Source organism: Squalius cephalus (genome assembly GCF_949319135.1).
Source record: "Squalius cephalus genome assembly, chromosome: 11".
NCBI lineage: Eukaryota > Metazoa > Chordata > Actinopteri > Cypriniformes > Leuciscidae > Squalius > Squalius cephalus.
The window spans coordinates 22795437-22818483 of record NC_137132.1 but is presented as its reverse complement, the minus strand read 5'-3'; the positions used below and the strand labels follow the sequence as shown (position 1 = coordinate 22818483).

At 35.6% G+C, this 23047-nt stretch overlaps 1 protein-coding gene and 1 long non-coding RNA gene across 2 annotated transcripts in view; both read right to left on the bottom strand.

The window, feature by feature from the left end:
* LOC307166689 overlaps positions 1-23047 on the bottom strand; it is a 428201-nt gene that overhangs the window by 240984 nt on the left and 164170 nt on the right. The window lies entirely within an intron of this gene.
* On the bottom strand, positions 2673-21436 carry trpc4b (transient receptor potential cation channel, subfamily C, member 4b). The gene is made up of 11 exons (XM_079886448.1): positions 21286-21436; positions 20082-20509; positions 13360-13878; positions 7820-8156; positions 7167-7306; positions 6771-7084; positions 6350-6545; positions 4816-5007; positions 4525-4566; positions 4319-4408; positions 2673-3642 (listed from the first exon to the last, which is right to left on the bottom strand). Exons 2-11 carry the CDS (start codon positions 20457-20459, stop codon positions 3085-3087), a joined length of 2766 nt encoding a protein of 921 aa, XP_079742574.1. The 5' UTR covers positions 20460-20509; positions 21286-21436; the 3' UTR covers positions 2673-3084.

Here is a 23047-nt window from a genome sequence, read left to right as displayed (position 1 = left end):
TGTTTCCAGAACCTTGTTGAATCTGTGTCATTAAGGAATAAACCTTAAATGCATGAATGTTTTGCCAATCCAGGGTTTTTCCTGGGTCAAAAATGGTCTTCAGTGGTGGCCGACAGACACTGTCATCCTTTCCCCCCCCCCCCCCCCCTTTTTTTTTTGAAGCTATTTCATAGCTTTGTAAGATAAAATCCTTCTTTGCTAGACCTAATAATTATTTTGGTATATAATCATATCAATATCAAAAAGTAGAATAAAAAAAGTAGCATTAAAAAGTTTATTTTGACTAATAGTCTCATTTTCAACCATATGCAATTGAATAAAACTAACAGCTAGCTAACAACAACTTGCTTTGCACTTTTTTTTTCTGTTTTCACCTCACTCCAGTCTAAACTATAGGCTAAATGGCTTTTGTGTGTGTGTGTGTGTGTGTGTGTGTGTGTGTGTGTGTGTGTGTGTGTGTGTGTGTGTGTGTGTGTGTGTGTGTGTGTCTACACATTGTCACATAAATAACCTGAAAATACTGTAAGTTTAAATCTTGCTAACCACTCTTAGGCCTAAAAAAAATAAATAAAAATGGGGTAAGCACACTTACATTCTCATTTGAAGCCTGTGTTCCGAGTAAATCATTTGTTTGTAACACTTTACGATATGGTTTGATTTGTTAACATTAGTTAATGTATTAGGCTAATAACTAACATGAACTAACCATGAGCAAAACATGTGTTAGGCCTACTGTGTTTATTAATCTTTGTTAATCTTAGTTAATAAAAATACAGCTGTTCATTGTTGTTTATGTTACTTCACAGTGAATTAACTAGGCTATGTTAACAAATACAACTTTTGATTTCAATAATTTAGACTATTAGTTGCCTAAATGTTGAAATTAACATTAACAATGATGTAGAAGTGCAGTTTATTAATAGTAAATGTAACTAATACTAGAGTTTAATAAATGGAACATTATTGTAAAGTGTTACCGATTTGTTATACACCGATTCAGACATTTCGCGAGTTCAGTGTTGGACAGATCAGTTGTTTTAACCATTCATTAAAGTGAATCGGTTCAAAGGAGTCATTAGTTCGCGAATCGGACGTGTCATTAGTGGACGTGGTGTACGGCACGTTGTGTGATTTTTTTTATTTTTTTATCCATGGCCGCAATACATTTGGAGGGATATTTGTAGGCCTACTGAATGACGTCCCGGGTCACTATATTTATAAAAATATAAAAGGAATATTCCTAGAACATAGATTCACAGCAAATTTGCACCAATACCACGTAGGCCTACTTAAAGACACTTTGCAACACAGGGACGCAACACATTTAAACAGAAACAAAGTCTGAGAAACTATCTGCTGACACTTTATTCACTATAATTGAAAACAGCATGGTGTGCCCTCAGATAAAGGAACTACTGTGAAGTCAATTAATTAAAGAACAAGAGCGGGCACTATGTTGCCATGCCAACAAAAGACAAATAGCAAGCGATTATTGAGAGTGAAAGATTCTCTGACTGCTGTAATATCAATCAGCTAGCGTAGTGCAACCAGCCGCTCCAGACTGGAAAATGAGAGATGACATTGTGTGCATAGTCTTCGTTTTTCAAATTAGAATAAATGTAACAAAAGATTGAGCATTAATAGCCGAGTTGTACAATCCATGCTTAATATGAAATTGAAAAAATACTAAATTGGATGCTAGCAATTGTGGGGAGACTTTGTAAGCAGAACATAAAGATGACAAACAATCCGAAACTTGGAGCATGTTACCAGGAGAGAGTTTTTATTTCTCAAATAACCACAGCTGAATTATTACTGAATGTCATGTGGTCCATGAAAGTCTGGTGAAACTGTAACTTATAAGAGCACATAACATTTCAAGAGTTAGAACCTTATCCAACATCACAATATTGAGGATAGTGCTTAGAAATCTGGTAACCTGACCCATAGACATCTGTAGCATATTATGAGTGCTATATATAAATTGCATAGTCATTCTTTTTAAATTAGGCTGTGCATCATACGGAACTACATCTAGACAATTGGGAGCTCAAATGCGATTAAACCACTGATCTATATGACCAGTGGATTAAACTCTATTCTTATTCATTTACACTACCGTTCAAAAGTTTGGGGTCGGTAAGATTTTTAAATGTTTTTGAAAGAAGTCTGTTATGCTCACCAAGGCTGTATTTATTTGACCAAAAACACACTAAAAACATTAATATTTTGAAATATTACAAATTAAAATAAGTTTTCTATTTGACTATATTATAAAATGTAATTTATTCCTTTGATCAAAGCTGAATTTTCAGCATCATTACTCCAGTCTTCAGTGTCACATGATCCTTCAGAAATCATTTTAATAATGATTTGCTGCTCAAGAACATTTATTATGATCACCATCAATGTTAAAAATAGTGCTGCTTAATATTTTTGTGGAAACCATGATACATTTTTAGGATGCTTTGATATATGAAAAAGAACAGCATTTCTTTGAAATAGTAAAGACAATTATAATGTTACTAAAGATTTCTGTCACTTTTGATCAATTTAATGCATCCTTGCTGAAAAAAAACTAAAAACATTTTTTTTTATCTCACTTCATACCTTTGAACATATTATGTTATATAATAATAATAATAATAATACCAACCATAATAGGCAGTTTCTCTGGGCATTATTAACACTTTTTCAGGGAATAACACGATTGTTATTTTCCAATCGGTAATAACAAGAGTGAAAGGATGCTGCACAATGAAAATGTGATGATGATATATATAAATATATATATATAAATTAAAAATACAACTATTTAACAGGTCAGTTGGACACTGTATAGTGCTTTCCCGAGCTTTCTCCACTTCTCTTCTTCTAGATTTATGGTTGCTTTTGGAGTCTGTAGTCCTGGGAAGTTTCTTGAGTCCAAAAACAACCAAGCAAATATCTTTTCCTGAGAGAAATTTCATCTCACAAAACCTGGCCCATATCAGTGCATAAGAGAGGATACTGCTCCATCTCTGACAAAGTACTTCAGCTAAATATGAGATTCAGATAATCCTTGGTTACAAAAGGTCTGTTTATCTAATGTTCATGTGAAGATGCAATGTGCTCTTTCTCTTGGTCCTCCAACACACTTCCCTCTTCCTCCATTAGGCACTTTGATTCATTCTCTTCCTGTTCAACCTTTCCAGCCAGAGGTTTCTCAACCATTTCCTCTCTCACCCAGTCTAATATATCAGGATCTGATTCCTTTGTTGCCTCTTCAGCGAGTGAGTAGATCTTATTTGGATTGAGACTGGTATGTTTCTTCGGGAATAACCCAAAGTCTGTAAAATCTTTAGGGAAGTCCTTCCTGGCTTTGTCTTTGAGTATCGGGTCAGTCAAAGCTACTGGTGATCCATTGACCAGACAACCGAGAGAATCCCTTGTCTCCTCCGAGTTGTGTTGCTGTAGCGACGCAGTGACATCGTACAAATGTAGTTTGTTCTGCTGAAGAGCCAAGGAATACTGAAGCGAACAGTCTGGATGAGAAGCATCGGAGGCCGCAGTGCCCGGCTTATTCTCACGAGTACTTTTCCGGTTGCCTTTCATCATTCCAATGACTTCATAACGGAAGCTAGATATGTCCTGCTTCAGCTCCTGTTGAAGTGATGACAGTCCACAATTACTTGTGTCTCATAATCGAATCGCTTATTTAAAGGTGCAGTATTTTGATAACCATGTTAAAAATGTTTATTTAAATTAGATGAAGACTAATTTGAATGTACATGTGTACTAATTTGATACAGGAAAGAAAAAAATATTTTATTCAACCTATAAGAGGTCACCTCATGGTGGCTGCCATGTTGAAATCACATGACCCGCCACATACAACTTTATCTCAGAATTCTACAGAATCTCTTTCTACTATTAGACACTTGCAAAATACATTAATCAAGAGTCATATCATATACGGGTACTTCTACAATGGCACTGATAATATATATATATATATATATATATATATATATATATATATATATATATATATATATATATATATATATATATATATATATATATATATGATATATGATATTTGGTTTCACTTTATTTTGATGGTCCCTTTAACACATTCTGTTGACTAAAGTAAGATTGCACCTACATGTCTACTAACTCTAACTAACTTAGAGTGTTAGTAGACTGGTAGGGTTAGGGTTAGAATAAGCTGACATGCAGTTGCAAAGTTACTTATAGTCAACAGAACGTTCAAAATAAAGTGTTACCATATTTTTTTACAAAGCTATTTGTAGACTAATTATTTTTCAATACTTACTTTAAAATTCTCCTCTGTGAGACCCTCCTCAGTCTTGGCGTCTCGAATCATGGCGGCCACATATCGTTTTACTAAGTTTCTCAAGACTTCCTGCATTTAGGGAAATAGCAGTACAATTAATTGGCGGAACAATTACAAAGAAATCAAATCATAGAGAAAGAACTGTATGGTGAAACAGGTAAAAGTATTTTTTAGTGGAAAACTACCTGGTATTGGTGGTTGAGTCTCACATTTTCAGCAGCTCTTCTCTGAAAGGACAAAAGGAAGAATATTTGTAATGCATTAATTCTCTCTGTCCCCAACAATATTAAAGTATCTGCTGATTCAAAGACAACCAAGCACACTAGACATCTTATGACACATATTTAGTTGAAATTCCCCTTAAACTATAACATAATATTAACCTTTTCGTAAACATTTTAATAAAATTCACATTTCAGTGATATAAGACCAAAGAAGAAGAGACATAAAATAAACAGTTTTTCACAGAGTCTCACCCCTATTGTCCCAAATGTCTCAGTCCTCTTTGACCTCCTCTTGAACACATTCACCTTAATCCATGTAATCAGGTAACATATGGATTTGGGACTGGGGATAATGTTGAAGGGAGGTGGCAGGGTGCCTCCTTCCTCAAAATAACTCATCCATAATTTAGTTCTGGCAAATTTCCATTCAATATCAGCATGGTCCTTCAGAAAAGCCAGAACACATACATATGAGAAATTTACACATGTTCTCAGCAGATGCTTTCATACAAAAGTGACTAACAAGGTACCGCACACTGTACCTAATTTTCCGGAATATAAGTCACGTCTTTTTTTTCCTCATCTGAAACGTACTATGACTTATATTCCAAAGATACTTATATAATGCAACTAATGTCAAAAAATGAAAAAAAGTTCACATATTTGGATTCGTGCTGAATAAGAGAAGAATGCAAGTTTACAACATGCCAGTAGTTTTCAGTTTTGCTTTAAACACATTTGTTTAGGCTTGGCCTTTTTAATAAATTTTGTTTAGAATGAATTCCACTATAATTTATGTTTGTTTTATACTTATATTTTTCATCTGTTCTGCTCTGAATACTGTTAAATTTAAAGGAACTAAAATATATGTTTATAGTCAGTGTTGGGGAAAGTTTGAAAATTGCATTACTTAGTTACTTTTTAAGAAAAGTAATGCAAATTACTTTTGCGTTACTTTTTTCCACCTGGGCTGGGCTTTGTTTTTTTATGAAAAAAACCCCAAAAAAGTGATATTTTTTGGCAAATGTAAAGACCTTTTCCCACCAAAAGTGAAATAATAAGCCTCAGGCTGAAGGAAATGCAAATTCACGTGTGTACAGTAGAGGGCACAGCTCAAACAAACCTTTCAGCTGTGCAGCCATTCTGGTTAAGAAGAATAGGATAAAGTGTGATTAAATGCATAAAAATGTATGTTTTATTTAACATAATAGTTATTGGAGGTTTTCATCGTATTCTGATTCTGCATTGTATTCTGATTTTATTCATTTTGAGGAATATTGAATCTTTTTCGTGCAAGTGAGATGAGTAAATGCAAGCTCACATTTAGTCTAGAACTACAATAACCATCATGTTTACACACAAAGCCTCTGCACTTCGATTCGTCTCAACATGGGGACAAGAGAGCTGTCAGTCAATAAATGGGAAAACAAAGTAACTTACGTTACTTATTTGAAAAAGTAACATATTTTGTCAAGTAATGCATTACTTTACTAGTTACTTGAAAAAGTAATCCGACTACATAACTCAAGTTACTTGTAACGAGTTACCCCCAACACTGTTTATAGTTTACTGTCTGTAAATATTTAATATGGTATTTCACATTATTTCTGAAAATAACAATAAAATGCGACTAACTGTATCTGTGCAATTTTGACCGAGTGCGATAATCATATATGCCTTATTTTTTCAGAAAATACGGTATATGTAACATGCAACAATTTCCTAGAGTAAGACATTATGAAGACATATCTACAAGTGCTCAGGTCAGACCTCAGAAAGGACTTACAGCGATATGTTGATATGAATTGTTCATCATGGCAATAAGCATATTGAGGAGGACCACCAAGGAGATGACGTTATAGGTCCCAAACATTGTGGCGCCCACAAATTCTGTGAACTTGTGGTCAGCTTGGACATTAGTCACATACAGACTGATCAATCCAAAAATTGACCAAAACAAAGACTGCAAGGTCTCAAATAGCCTACAAATGGAATACAAACAAAATTAGGATATGCAGCTGCAACTTACTGTATACACAACTTTTCAGCTTTCATTGTAACCTAGGGGCCGGAATGACTAACTATTTAAGATTTAGCTGATTTATAAAAATAAAAATGCAGGTGTAGTAGACAATGAAAATAGATAAATTATGCATTGAGATATGAGGGATTAGGAATTTAGATATTAGGCCTTTTCCAAGACTTACGTTGAGAAAGCATTGTTTTGACGTTCGCAGCGAATGCCTTTGCAGTTCATGCCATCACTAGTCTCGTAGTAGAAGTAAAGCTGATTGAGTCCATTAGCAAAGGCAAGCAACACCAGGCAGTAGATGAACAGGAACTTTAGGATGTCCAGGAGCATCCGCCCTAATGATATCTGCAAAGGACCTAGGTGAGAGTTGGCGGTGAAAAGCGAGATGAGGCGTAGAGAGCTGAAGATGTTGGCAATGGCGAACACTGCCTCAGCCACCAATGTGGGGTGCCACATTTCCCAGGTTTCCCTGGGTTTGCAACCACTGTACTGTTAGGAAAGAAGGAAGAGTAACTTACTCTAGTTCCATTCCAAAGTGATTCCCACCAGTGATTGTTGTGATGTAACATACCTTGACATATGCAACAATCTTCAGTGAGATGGTTGCAAGATACAAGGAATTCATCACAAAGTCCATAAGATTCCACCAGTCATGCATGTAATCTTGAAATCCACCATCCCACATCTGCTTGATCTCAGTCCATATGAATCCTGCAAGAGCAGCCAAGAGATTTTGCTGGTTCATGTTCAAAGAACTTATTTGTTTTCTGGTCCAAGATGAATCTTGCAAATGTTGCATAGAGAACATATAGTAAAACTGCAATTTTATCTTATTTTACTTACAACAAAAGTGGATTTGTATTATTTTATTTATTTTAGTTGTAACTTTATACAAGTAACTGTTTTACTGTATTTTGATCAAATCAATACAGCAAAACGTTTGAATACTAGCATTAACCTTAAAGAATGCTGTAAAATTGTTAATGAATTAAACATTATTGTAAAGGGTAATTATTATTATTATAATTTGTTACTATAATATTTTGGTACCTCTTTGGTATTTTTGCCTTTTAAAAGTAGTGAATCACAATTCTAGCTCAAATTCTTTTAGACATTTATAAACTTTTCCATGCACTAGTGTATACTAACACACAAACAAATACAGTAGCTCAGTTTAGGACCAGATTATGAAATCATATCAGTTCTGTAGTGATGTGGTGTTACCTAGAACCCAGGGTAGGATCATCCACTCCACCGTGGTGGGCTTTGGTCCTTGACGATCAGGATTGTTAGAGACTATGTGCTGGGAGGTCAGCAGCAGGAGGAAGAGGAAGGTCAAATAAGAGGTGGTGTGGCAAATAAACTTGATGAAAGGCTTGCGGATGAAGAGGCCATAGCGGCTCTTGGGTGCCACCAGGTAACACAGGGAGAGCAGGGGGAATAGGAGGCCGATGAAGACACAGGTGATGAACTTGCCAGCCCAGTGACGTCTCCTCCAGCCAGGAAATTCATCATACCAGCGAGAGGCCAACAGCTGCTGGCAATTTGGCTGAGCTACAAACTGAGAGAGAAAAGAAGAGAGGAGAACACATGGAAATCATACGTTACTATCCAAGTATGAACAGGTGGTCTGGGAAGCAAGCTGGCAAATCAGGAATTTTCCGGTCAGATTTCCCAGAATATTACATTTTTACCATTTACAAGACTTACTAGAATTTTATGTCTGTGTACATATATTACTTTGGCATAGTTTTTTTTTTTTTTAATGACATAGGAACATCAACTTAAAGAAACATCATTACGCCATGTATTCCAGTCTAACTGAGCCATAAACTGTCAGTAAAATTAAATTACAGCACAAGCAAACTATACATCAGTGTTTTCAGCAGTTTCCCCAAAGCCAGACTCCAGGATATACCCATGTAAAGTGAGCATTAGTGTCTAATAAAGTCAGAATGATGAAGTGAACATGAACTGTAAGGCAGGAGGTCTGAGTTTCTCTCATTTATTCCCATTCAGACTGCCGAGCCTCCAACACAATATAGTCAACATGTTGCTTCATACTGCATGGCAGTCAAACACTTACGTAAAGGTTTATAACGTGATTTGATAATCATATTTTTGTAGCCAAAAAAAACAAACAAACAAACAAAGCAGCCATTTAGATGCCAAGATCCAAAGGCATAGATGTTGTGAAACGCTAAAAATGCTGTATTATTCATGTCCTTTATTCTCTAAAATAAAAACGAAAACTATAAAATACAGAAAAAATAAAACTAAACAACAGTTAAACTAATAGTCACAGAGTGAAAAATAACTAAAATGTAAATGTAAAATCAAAAGGACATTCTGAGAACAAAATCTAAATTATAATAACCCTTTGTAACACATCCACTATATCATTCGTAATGAATTAAGTAATTCAATATATGACCAAATAAGTACCATACTCTAAGCCACCTACTCTAAGTTATATTAAAGTTTTTCCTCAATCGCTTTGACTCAATTCTCGAATACGATTTTTTTTTTCTCTCAAAGCAATAAGTTCAGATCTCTGAACAATTTGTTTATTGTTCACATCTGATTTGAATTTCATATTTAGAATTGCATGAGTTTTGGCATATGTGTGCACAAAAGTACAATTGTCTACAATTTGCACAGAAGCTAAATGCACATGGCTTGTTGATTCTCATTGAAACTGTCAAACTCTTCACAACTAAACATTCTTTCATTGTGTGAGCCATAACATGCCAAATGACCCATTCAACAAATATTTCCAGGGAGAAAAAAAACATCTAAACATTTTGACCAGTGTGATGACAAAAACAATTTCTATTTAGGTGGCATTGGCCAATTTGCTGGCACAACACAAGCAATTAAGTTCTGATGTTCCAGCAAACAGTTGTGACAATTGATTGTTAAAAAAAGTTCTTAAAAAATGTGCCAAAGCGATTGAGAAAAAAAAAAGTTATTCTTTGCAATAGAAGTAAAAATTCATAATCATTCTTTTTTAATGATGTGCTTGGCCCTGAAACTGCAACTTGCAGTCATACATTGACTCTTGTTCTAGCTGCTTATTTGTTCTTCTCCATTCTCTTCATCTTGTCTCCTGTGATCAGCCCAAAGCCATTAACAGAGCATCTAAAATGTCAAGCGGAAGTGGGAGGGCGCCTAACCAAATTACAAACAAATGCATCCTCATTACAGCCGAGCCAGTCGTTCTGAAGGCGATGAGGTCAAATCTGAGATGAGTTTAAGTGTCCTCCGTCAGGGCCGATTAGCACGGTACAATCCGTTCTCCCGATCAAATAAAGAACTCTGTCAGAGGGTTGCTGTGCAATTGACAACAGCACCTTAATACACCTCAACGGGACGCCACTTCAAATAAAAAGAAACATGCTAAGCAAACACTGTTAGTCAGGAGTGCTGCACTCTACAGCAACCAGTAAAACATGCCAACTGACTTTATACAGGACCAAGTTCATTTCTCCTGTTTCTTTTTCATAATGGAGGCTTTCAGAACTAAACTTACAACAGCTTGAAATATTCACATAACAAATAAAATGCATTTACCGGAATATGAAAAGCGAGGAAAAAGTGACAAAATCTACATCACATAGCCTGTATGTGAGCACTATTTAAGCACAAAATGCTTCACTTCCACAAAACACATGCTATCATTTCCCACTCCATCAGATTCTTTAAGGAGGTTTGGCTATGATGTATAGGCTCTTATCAGATCTTCTGCAGATGTCAGACCACCATGCCATCATGTTATACAAACTTTGAACATCTGAGGTAATACAAAGCATGCTGCTTCTGATCTGATCTCTGATTTTATAGTGGATATTCACATGCTTAATTGGAGACATTCTAGTAACATTTAGAATAATAAGATTAGTGCCGGTGTGACTACTGGAACAAATGCCATTTAATCTGAACTGTGTCATGTCTAACATAATCACGGGTTGAGAAGAATATGACCAATGGATATTTATGCAAATCACATTCAATATTATTGATTTGACTGCACTGAAACTATTGGCTGAGAACTCAGCTTAGCTGGATGATGACATCACTGTTTTCTGCAGAGCTGCTTTATAGCTGAATTGAACTAGTTTCATAATTTATGTACTTTACTGAATAATCTGTTGTCTTTTTTTAGAGCTGCTTTACAGCAGAATTGAATTATGTTTGCATCACTGAATTGTTGTTTTCCAGTTTATCAATGTGAAACTGCTTTGAAACAATCTGTACTGTATAAAGCGCTATATAAAAATATAGGTGATTTGACTTGCATACAGTACGCAACAAAACAAAACAAATATGCATAAATTCATCTAAAAAAAAAAATCCTAAAGTACTGGCAAAAGGCGGCAAAATTATTTTAGCAAAATGGCTGCAGGACGTGTCACGAATTGCTGTGTTTAATATGTATATCATTTCTGTAATTGAATTTATAATGCATTTGGAATTTATGATGCTTCATTTTCACATTGCATTTAAAAAAATGACAAAGTAGCAGAAGGGCTGTGAATATAGCTTCTGGATGTGGACTATTTTCGAACAAAGCAATGAAACGTGTACAGACTTGATTCAAGAGGCAAAGTAATTAGTAGCTATATGAACCCACACTACATGCTGAAAGTGGATATGACTCTTCACTCCTACACTGCAGTAAGTCATCACAGGTCAAAAGGGCATCTTTTATGAGATCTATACGGCGCTGAGGCATGTGATGACCTTTTCAAGTGTGAAGAAAATTACCCGATTTTTAGTTTGGGCTTGTAACACTTCAGTGCTTTTAAATGAATGCACAATAGAGGCTTGAGTTTCATCTGGCACCCCTCAAGTATTGCTAAGAGGACCTTCTTAACATTAAAATATATGTGGAAAAAAGTTAATTTGTCCTTAGCTTACTGGAGAGTGTTAATCACAATCAGCAAGAAGTAATTAGCAATTTTTTTTATTTTTTTATTTAAGTGTTTTACCCACACTGTAAAAAAAAAAGTTTTTTAAAAAAAAAACAACTTTTTATCTTTTGTCAAATCAACTTAGATAATTAATGTGTTTCAGATAACTTAATATTTTGAGTTTTTTTTTGTATTAAACCAATCTCCTTAATTGTATAACTCAAATTTTAATTTCAATGAACTTAATTCTAAGGCAACCAGGTAACTTACCATTTTAAGTTGAACCAAAAATATGTTTTACAGTGCATAACAAGTTACACATAAACATATGAATGTCACTGTATTATGTAACAAAATATCACTGTATTATGTAACAAAATATCAATCCAAATAGCATTTAAAAAAAAAAAAAGTAAGCAAACCATCTAATAAAAATAAGTTTTAGGTTTCTAAAAAAAAAAAAAAAAAAAAAGTGTCTCGCATGATAATTAATTGTTGGTACATTGGATGAAATTACAATATAAAATAGAAAAATATAAATCCTGCACACCAGGCTACTTAAACGTACAGTATGGCATTTTTCGCCACTAGGCGTCGCTAACCTATTTACAATAACAAAGGCGTAGATTGATGACGCAACATTTGCTAAGAATTATGGATCTTGTCGTCAACGTCAAGCCGACCGATCTAATAATGTTTATGGATGACTGAATACATCGATGCTTTTATCATGACTGTGATATGAAGCAGTTCGGGATTGCTAAGAGACAGCTATCAGCTCCACACGCGACGCGAGTCCCGCGGATATAAAAGGAATACGGACATTTCATTCTACCGAACTACACGCGAGTGCAGAATTACAACTCACAGGTCAGTTTATTAGACAAATTAAACTTGTGAGGTAACGCAGTGCTGTTTCACTTGGTCTAACATTACACTATCACACTAAACTGCATTTCAATGTGTTGAAATGTATGTGTTAGTTTGTCTATATGAGACTAGCAGCAAGCTAGATCAACATTAGAATAACATACAGATCATATTCTGACATTTTAGCATTGTTGAACTATAAAACATTGATTAGTTTTATGTAAATGTGCTCACCTGTTTAATAAAGTACATGTAGGAGCGGTCGAAGTCTCGGACGTGGAGCTCTCGTTTATATACTGTCTATGGGAGCTCTCGGCATCTCGAAAACACCGCGCTGATATTGATTCTCGTTTTAGTTCTCCTTTTTTTTATCCAAAGTCTGCTTGCCATGGTCCATAATGTTTGAACGAAACAACAACAGCGTGCAAATAGACATTGCGAACTACAAAGTTGTCCGCGTCAGTCGCTTTGGTTACTATCAGACGGCTCTGGTTCATAGCTCTGGTTGCCATGGCAGCACGAGCGGAAACCAGGGACAACGCGGATATGAAGCCACTGGCGGTGACAAAACGGAAATAAAGAAACGGGACGTTTCTCGAATTAAATTACAAATTTCTCCTGGTTTGAAAGTTGTTGGAAACAGTCGGTATAATGTAAGTACACAACTAAAAAAAATATATAACATAGATATAGTTATTTTTGCTATTTTTAAAGCAAAAAAGTTACATATTGTGCCTTTAAGTTTGAATGATCACAAAACTATGTTTAAATGTTCTACATTTCTGTCAATCGACATCAAGCAGGTTTCGAAAATATATATAAATGATCCTGAAACCAGTTAGTATTAAAGCAAATATATAAAAAAAAATGTTTGGCAATGGGTTTGTGTTTGTAAATGCAACTTGGTTTATCCATTTTATGTGTCCAAATACTTTTTGGACCATTGTCAGAAAATACATCATCTTCAAAACAGAACGGTACCTCTTTTTGGCGGTATTTGATAGCCAATTTCAGGCGAGCCAGCTCATTATTGGCCTCATCCTGCAGCAGGTTGACATCATCACGGAAATTGAGGATCAACTCCAGCTCGCGTGAGGACCGGGTCTGGTCCAGGAGATCCTTCGCGAAGCATTTGCACTGACGGGAGAGCTCCTCGTATTCAGTTTTGAACTCGTTTTCCACTTTGCTGAGTTCCTGGAGCTCCCAGCTGAGTTGGAACGCGGTGAGGAAAGGATCCTCGCTGGAAAGGGCAATGAGAGAGGGGCTGGCTAGGGCCTTGTAGATGTTCAGCCGGGAGCGCGAGTGTCGCAGACTGTCCACGTCCGAACTGGAGACGCACTCTATGCAGTTACAGCGCACCTCATGAGGCTGGGGGACCGACACACCTTTTTGCACCAACATCTTGATGATCTCGTAGTTGTTGGTGTGGGCGGCCAGGATGATGGGGGTGATGTCAGGAGTGAAGTCTGAGAACTGTTTATCGAGCAGGATGGGTGGTACCTGGTTAGAAATGGGAAAAGATGGATTAAATTCATCTGATGAAACATATACACTGCATTTCACTATACAGCGGCCCAAAAAATGAATGACACATTTGGACAAAGTCACCAAAAATATTTGAATATCATTGCATTACAAATGAAATAACAAATTATAGTATTAAATATGCAACAATTCTTTAAAATAAATGCTGCTTTATTTGATATTTTGTCATAAAATGTTTAATTGTGAATTAAGTGTCCAAATACTGCTGTACACTGTACAGTATATATTTGGTATAGGATTGAATTTGAAACCATTTTCATAAATTTCACAAATTACTGCAAAGTAACACTGAATTAAACATGAAATTTTTAAATAGAAAGACTGAAATGGTATCTAATATAATATTGTTAACAAAAAAATGAAATAAAATATTAAAACTTTTTTTAATTTCAGCTAGTTGCCAAAGCAACATGAAACTTAATGCATTTAGTTTAATTTGATGAACTAAAAAATAAATTATTATGCATAACATTGAATGAGTATTCAACATGGTTATTATTATTATTATTATTATTACTACTACTACAATGGAAAACTAAAATAATATTTAATAAAATAAACGTTAACTAATAAATAAAATAAAATAAAAAATAAAATATGAAAAAAGTATTTTATTTCACCTAGTTGCCAAAGCAATATGAAACTAAATGCATTTAGTTTAACTTGATATACTAAAAATTACTAAAAAAAACTATAGACATTAAATTATTTTTTTTAAAAAGGTACCAAAACACACAACAAAATTACTAACACTTTAACTGAAATTAAAATAAAAACAGAAAATCTAAACAAAATCAAATTCAAAATATTAATAATAACCATAATAGTAGAGCTGCACAATTAATCGATAAAAACACCGATTCAATCTTGAGATAAAAGTTTATAGTTATAAGTTTATTTATTGTAATAAAACTAAAATAACACTGGTATTCAGAGCCTGTGTTGACAAGCGTTTCGTGATGAAAACAATTGTCTTAATGAGGATGCATTTGCTTTCCAATTGCCATCTCACTGTGAATAGCTGAAATAGCCACACTTGCAGGATAGAAACCTCACAATTAAGCCCTTGTTATTATTCAGATCTCAAATGTGAAGGACAGCTATGAGAATAAACACAAAAGAATATTCCAATTGGGAGAGAAAAACAAATGCATAAATCATGAAGAAGGGTATAAAACAATAGGAGCATCCACTGTTGGTTCAATCATGATGAAATGGAAGCTACATCAAATGACCCAGACATTGCCGGGGAAAAGGTCTTTCCTGAAAATCCTCTGAGCACATGAGGAAAAACGCTTGGGAGAGAGGCTACAGAGAGGCCTATGATCACTTTGAAGTAGCTACAGAGCTTCGGTAGCAGAGAAGAACCGTGTGAAATCCTGTCTGGAGTTTGGCGAGGTTTGAAAAGCATAATAATGACCCAGTTGCAAAGGAGAAGATTTTGTGAGCTTTTTGTGAGCTTTTCAACTAATAACAATACCTCCAATAAAATTACGTTGGTTGAAGCACACCGCTGAAGAGATGCTATTCATCAGCAAGCATGGCACACCTTATTAAAATAGAGGGAAGAATCATGAACAGCACAATATTGAAGGAAATACAGAAATCTGTTTCGTTCTGAAGTTTGGGATGAAGCTTATCTTCAGGACAATGGACAAGGGCAAGGATAAATTAACATCATTAGCATCTTAAGAAAAAGATACTGAATGTCCTAAAATGCTACAGTTTAAGAATTAATCCATACGCCTTATCCAACCATGAAGTACATGCAGTATTTGAATCTTGGTGCTCAAGAATAATCCATTATCCAAAGAAAAATCTGCCAAGAAGCCTGGCCAAAATCATATGTGAAATGCATGGACTGGCATTAAAGACTTGAAGATGTTATCCTTGCCAAATGCAACACTAAAAAAGATTATAATAACCTATAAAACAAAAATAATCAGCCTATTACAGTGTTTTAGCTTATATAACCATATCTAGCTTTAACTTAAAATATTACAGATCAAACCATCTAATAAAGGAGGACATTTAATGCACTACAATGAGAGAGTTGGTTAAATATGCAGTTTAATTGCTGCACCGCTAACATCATGAAACTAACAAACTCAGGGGCCATTTACACGACATGGTTTTCAACCAAAGACAGAAAACTTTATACGTTTTGGCAGTACATTTACAAGACAGCGGAATGAAAATGCAAAACGGGTTTTAAAATGCAAGTTTCTGAAAATTATACCGTTATCATCTCCATCTTAAGTCAAGTCACCTTCATTTATACAGCGCTTTTAACAATATAGATTGTTTCAAAGCAGTAAACTACAAAAAAACTTTTGTAAAATACAAAAACGCAAATTTGTGAAAACAGTGACGTCTTGCGTATGCATATTACTTGTTCAGTCTTAAGGTGCGTAGTGTTTCTTTATACAAAGTGACCTCGTCAACTACTGGCCTGGCATGAATAATACAGCGTTTTTATTCGTTTTTGCGGAACTGTTTGAATGGGGATCATTTGGACAAAGTTGTCATCTGTATAAAGAATGCAAAAATGCCCAAAAAACAAACAAAAAAAAAACCTCTTCTGTTTTTAGTTCGTTCACGTGTAAACGCACCCTCATAAAAAAAAAAAAAAAAATTCCTACAGGTTTGGTGAACACTCCCCCCACCTGCCATTGGTCAGGCAGCACCAGATAGTCCCACCTCCAAACTCATGCCACTGGTTAAGCCATAATGATGTATTGAAATGCTCAAACTATAGCACCAAAGAGTTACACTTTTCACAGATGTATCAACCTGCTTGATTATGAAACTTAAACGGGGCTTGGAGAAAACATTGAGGTGTTGCAATTAATATATGTGACCCTGGACCACAAAACCAGTCACATAGGTAAATTTTCTGACATTGAGATTTATACACCATCTGAAAGCTGAATAAATAAGATTTCCAGTGATGTATGGTTTGTTAGGATAGGTGAAAATTTGGCCGATATACAACTATTTGAAAATCTGGAATCTGAGGGTGCAAAAAAAAAAAATAAAAAAAAAAAAAATCAATCGAAACATTGAGAAAATCGCCTTTAAAGTTGTCCATTTATGTTCACGATTGTGCTGCATTCACTCACAAAAATAAATGTTTTATATATTTACGGTAGGAAATGTACAAAATATCTTCATGGAACATGATCTTTACTTAATATCCTAATGATTTTTGGCATAAAAGAAAAAAACAATAATTTTGTTGGCTATTTCCACAAATACACCCGTGCGACTTGTGACTGGTTTTGTGACCCAGGGTCACATATTACACATAATGAAAAGACTACAGTATGAACATTCTGTATTTATTGAATTTAATGACTGCAAATCCCCTATTGGTTATGCTGTTAGCATAAATCTCAGCTACATTCTTAGGAAATGTCTGGACGTGTGTTTTATTTTCGCCTAGCAATTATGTATTGAAAGCAATTACAAAAGGAATTTTTACAAAATTTGAAATTCATGGTTATATTAATAAAATTAATTTCAAGGTCAGGACACAAAGGAAGATATTTAGAAAAATGTTGCAGTTGTTTTTGTTTGTTTGTTTGTTTGTTTAGACAAATTGGGTGGGATCAAAAATAAAATGCCGACAGAAATTTCATTTTTGGGGGGACTATCCCTTAAATATCCATTAAAACCAGCTTATAACTGCTGCTTTAAAAACAGTGAAGTGGATCATATCTAATCCTTTAGTGGCAAGTGTTGATGCAATTTAAATGGGGAGCTGTAAGATATACACTGCTACATGAAGTTCTGTGATCACACAACATTTGGGGGAGATGGATAAAAAAAAACAGTGAGAGACAAAGAAAGAGTGTGAAAGAGAAAACCAAGCAGCGTGTGCTAGAAAAAAGCGACTAAAAGTGAGAAAGAATAATGAGTTAGGAAGGAGTGAAGTGAGATAAAATGAGTTGAGAGTTCATAAATTAAAGCCACATGAGAAGAAAAGGTGTGATTTGAAGGTAGAGGGTGATTAGCACATTTCGACTGATATCTCCCTCCTTTTCACAAGAGCTCCAAGCCCACAGTGACAACAGCAAAAGCTCGACTATTTGAGGAAGATAATGAAGGCTCCAGTTGGAAAGACATGTTCAGGCTGGCAGCCATACTGATTATCTACTGCAATATGACGCTTTGAAGCTCACCCTAGAACGGAAAGGGGAAGGAAACGAATTGGAAAAGTAGAGGGCTTGACTTGAAATGTCTGACAGTTCAAGTGAGCTTTGTGTTTAATAAGTGAAAAGAAGCCATTCTCATGATTCATTACTTACATTTCCAACAAAGCTGAGAGACAGGATTTTTTTTCTTTAACTGCTAAAGAAAAAAGACCCTTTACCGCAGTATAATTTTTAATGACACCTGATCTGAGCAGTGCAACTCATTCCCAAACTGAAAAGAATGCTAAAAATGTCATTTCCATTTTAAAATAATTGGACCTATTATCAGATGCTTTCAGTTGTGGAATAATTAATCATGGATGACAATATGCATGCAAAATAGACTTCAGGTTGAATGCAATGACTGAATTTTTTTTATTTTGCCTGAAACTGCATCAACATAGACAGCTGTCAGTATCAGTCCAAGACCTTTGTGCAAACTATTAACTAATTATAATAAATTACTCCGTTCACCTTAAGAACAAAAGAGAATACGTTTTTTTTTTCTGCCCACATAATATCCAGTTTGCTTATTTAATACTTGTTCAGAAATTACTAGTTCATTAAACAACTTGCTAATATGATAAAGATCACATGCCAGGAAGACAGAATCATAATATCATAATTTCGTCATCAGAATCATAATTTAGGAAATCAAAGCCAACAACCGTGCCTGTGTACTCACTCGCCCTCTTGTGGTCTTTAGATATGCTGATTTAGTCATTTGCATATCAAAACGTTTTATAAATGTGACATTAATAGACATAGACAGGAAGAGACACAGAGACAGAGGAAAAGAAAAAGCGCTCAGGGATTGCGGAAGGAAAGATCAGATGCGCAGCTGCTCTGGTGCATCCATGCCATCACTTCTCTGAATCAGTGCCTCAGCATCCAGTATATTCCTACTGGCCAATAAAGGACAATTAAGTCAAAGTTAAGAGGAGAGGACATACAAGTAAGGCCGAGCAAAATTGAAAAACAAAATTTTAGAACAACAGTTATTAATCCACATGCCTGAGTGCCTGAACATAGAGCTTTTTATAGCAGGCAGTTTTGTCCTCTGAAAAAAAGCAGGCGTACAAGCACACTATTTCTAAAGTGTTCATATATCAGCATTGACAATTGAAGATGTAATTCCTTTTTTAGCCCTAAAAGCACTCCTATCTGCAATAATGGGTTGTTTACTTTACATGAGAACTGAGAAGTTGATAAGAGATGTTTTGAGGGTTTCACTTTCAGAGAGACCCAATAGCTATCAAGTAATGGCGAACATCTAAATTCAGACCTACTGTACAAGTTCTGTTGTTTTGAGGGTTTCTTTTCAGGACTAAAAATGACCACATGTATGTTCTGGGTCACAGAGAGAGGGAAAAAAACATGCAAAATGCAAATAATAAAACAAAACTGCTCATATAATAATGCACAGTTAGGATAGCAAAATAAGCTTTTTAAACTGCAGGGAGAAGAAAACGCTTCCCGTTTCTGTTTTGTTGACTTCACAGGTGAAATAGTGAAACTATTGTGCCAGAAATTCATCCATCACTTGGCAGAAGTTAACCAAATAAATTGAAAAAAACAATTGTTGGCACCTGCTTAATTTGGCAAAAAATTGTTTTGTGTAGACAGCATGATATTAAAATTCAAAATCATTTATCAAAACCAAAATTGTCAATGTGTTTTCCTATTCATAATACTATTTTGCAGAATTGTAGCATATAATAAAATTATATGCTTTATTTTAAAGACATTTGACTTTTCTTAACAATAAGTTTTGAGTCAACCTGGTTTACACTAGTCGGGCTAGTCTAGTTTGAAGGTTTTTAAGGAATTTGGGCACTTATAGGGTTAGGGTCAGCCAATCAGTAAACACAGAAAACCGTGCATCTTGATTGTCAGTTTTAGATAGATAGGTCTATGTGAGTTAGCAAACTATGAACTAGCAGACAAGTACTTTACACAAACCTGTTTCTCTCCACTGGGCTTCTTGTGGTTCAGCAGGAGCTCCACGGCCCCCACCACCTCTTTACGGATGGCATGGAGCAGAGCGTCACCGACATACACGTTGAAGCTGAGGAGCAGCTCGATGATCTCCAAGTTCTCATTCTCAATGGCTATGAGCAGCGCCGTGCGCCCCAGAGGATCGATGCAATTGATGTTGATCTTGAAGTAGATCTCCGCCTCCTCCAGCGATAGTTTCACGCTGGCGTAATCGCCCTTCTCCACGGCGCTGAGGTAGGACTTCTCCTGCCCCGAGAGCTCCGACTCGGCGCGCACTATACGCAGCGGAATGCGATCCCGGTACGAGGAGTTATCCGTTCTGCGGTAGTACAGCTGCGACATTGTGGCTCAATCCATCACAAAACAGGTGGAGAGCGAGAAGTAGAAGCAACCTAAAGACAAACACATTCGTGAAACCCTCGAACTGATGGTTTTATAATGACATTCTGTTGAAAATCCGTTTTAAGCTGGTCTAAGTATAGCAAGTGCAAGGTGGTAGACCACACTAACCAGCAATAAAACATCTACCCTTTATTTTTTTTATTTTTTTTTAACATTGTAGCTGATTGATATGAAGTCGTGCAAAAGGCTTGGCACATATTTACATAAAACACAACAATAATCGTTATTATTAAAAGTTACTAAATTGTAAGAATAAAAAGGAAATAAAAATTAAAGAAACTTCAATATCAAAGTACAACCATTAGTCTCTGGTGGTGTGAAATAAAGCAAGAAATACTAATAGGAAGCTTTACTCTTCAAATTACTCATATTTTACGCAGACCTTCCCAGCTCGTTTTTTTAGAGATTAAAAATGAAACGGTTCTTGGTTTGAACAGAAAACCACGCAAACCTGCCAAAACAACACACCAATCTCAAAATTACGCACGCTTACGCCGTGATAGCATCATAAACTTCACCGCTTCATACGGCTTCAATTTCATCAAGGATCACGACTCAACTTTAAAAGATCATGTGGAGGTGGATGCGTTAACATCACAATTCGCATTAAACACATGCGGTCAAATAAACAATGCACAGTTCAAGGCTTTGGGAAATAATGCTGTACTGCTCTACCAAGCTCAGTGCACTTCAAAATCCTAAAACTCACCTTGCTGTCAGAACAACTTTGATTCTCAGATTTATTTAGTTTATGCGGTCAACTTACCCGATTCATCACAAAAAATACTTTTGGAGGAGTATTCCTACGACCACACGAGGAATGTTGCGCATGGTAACTGTGTTGTGCTGCCACGGCACCGACGCACCGCTGGAATCATGCTGGAATTGCACATTCATTACGCCCCAGTAGACGTCTGTCATTGTCCACAGTGCATTGTATTAACATAACGTTTCCTCTCTGTTATTTCAGCTGAGCCCTAGTCTGACGTAGATGATGCTGACAATGGTAACCAAATTATAATAATAACCAAATTAGTGAATTACGTAATACACGTGCTTCGTCAGAGAAAATAATTAATGCAGTCTTACAATCCGAGAAAAAAAGTAGTCCTTTTTCGTAAATCACATAGCGGCGTTTTGTGCGCTCGGTGTTGTTGTTTTTTCTACAAAGGAGGGACATTTTAGCTAAACAGTAAACATTACTAAACTTGAAAGACTGGCATACCGGTTAAAATGTTAGGGAGACCGGTAGGGGTGTGGATTGTAAAGAATTCTGGATCCAGTTTACAGATTTCAACGAACAGATAAACATATTTAAAACAGTTATTGAAAAGGTGTGTATGTTGGTCGCGCTGTATTTTGATTCAGTAAAAAAGAACCGACTCATATGAACCATTAGCTCGGGAATCAGTGACGACAATAGTCACACTAACCGACTCATAAGGGTAATTTGTTTGGGAATCATATTGAGGGCGCGTGCACGCAACAGGAAGTAATAAGCGCGCAAGGCTGTCCTAAAGCGCACTGCGCTGGACATCATGCATCGTGTTCAGGAATCATGAGATGTCAAGGAAAACATACTGTAAGTTAAATTAATTAGCCAATTTATTACATATAATTTGTTAGTAAAACATAAAGTTTTGCACATTTTATTAATGTATTTTGTACAACATTTGCAACAGCTTTTTATCACCTAAGGCCAACAATTAAGTTGTGTTGTTTGTTAGGCTACATAGGTTATACTTAACAGACATTTAGAAGTTTATTTTAAAATGCAAAGTATTGAAATACAAAATAAACAGCTGTAAACCCTTGCATTTTAAACTATCCCCCAGTTTCACAGACAAGGTTTAAACCTAGTCCCAGACTAAAATGCATGTTTGAGCTGTTTCAACTGAAAGCAACTTGCACTGACATATCTTAAAATATGTCACTGCCATTGTTTCCCACATTTTCTAGTTTTATTCAGTGAGAACCGTCTCATGAGCTAACATTTTCCGAGAGTTGGACTACACTGGTCGCACTGTATGTATTTAATTCACTGACAATAACTAAATCACAGGAATCGACCTGGTTGCGTTGTAGGCTGTTTTTAGACTGCATGTTTCGCACTGGATTCAGGTTAAAAGGCTAGAGAACTGTGAGCCCTTGTAAAACGGCAATTGCAACAAAGTTTTACATAACTTGTTTAACAATTCCCAGACCAAATTATTCTCTTTCATAGTTTACCATCAATGGGTCAAAGGAAAAATGGAGAAGGCAGTCAGATGTATACATTCCCATATTCATACACATCTGCATACCTCAAAAATGTTATTCATCAAATTCAGTTTACTCAGTACATACAGTACGTTTCCTCCTGCTTAATCAACACGAAATACTGAGTTCTTTGTATTCAACATCTATTTACACAGTTTAAGGATATGTTGTAGACGTAAAACCACTTTAATGTGTAGCAAATAAACATAGGAATATTATATAAAGTTTGAAATTGGCTACATAAAACAAAAATGTTACAGACAAATGTT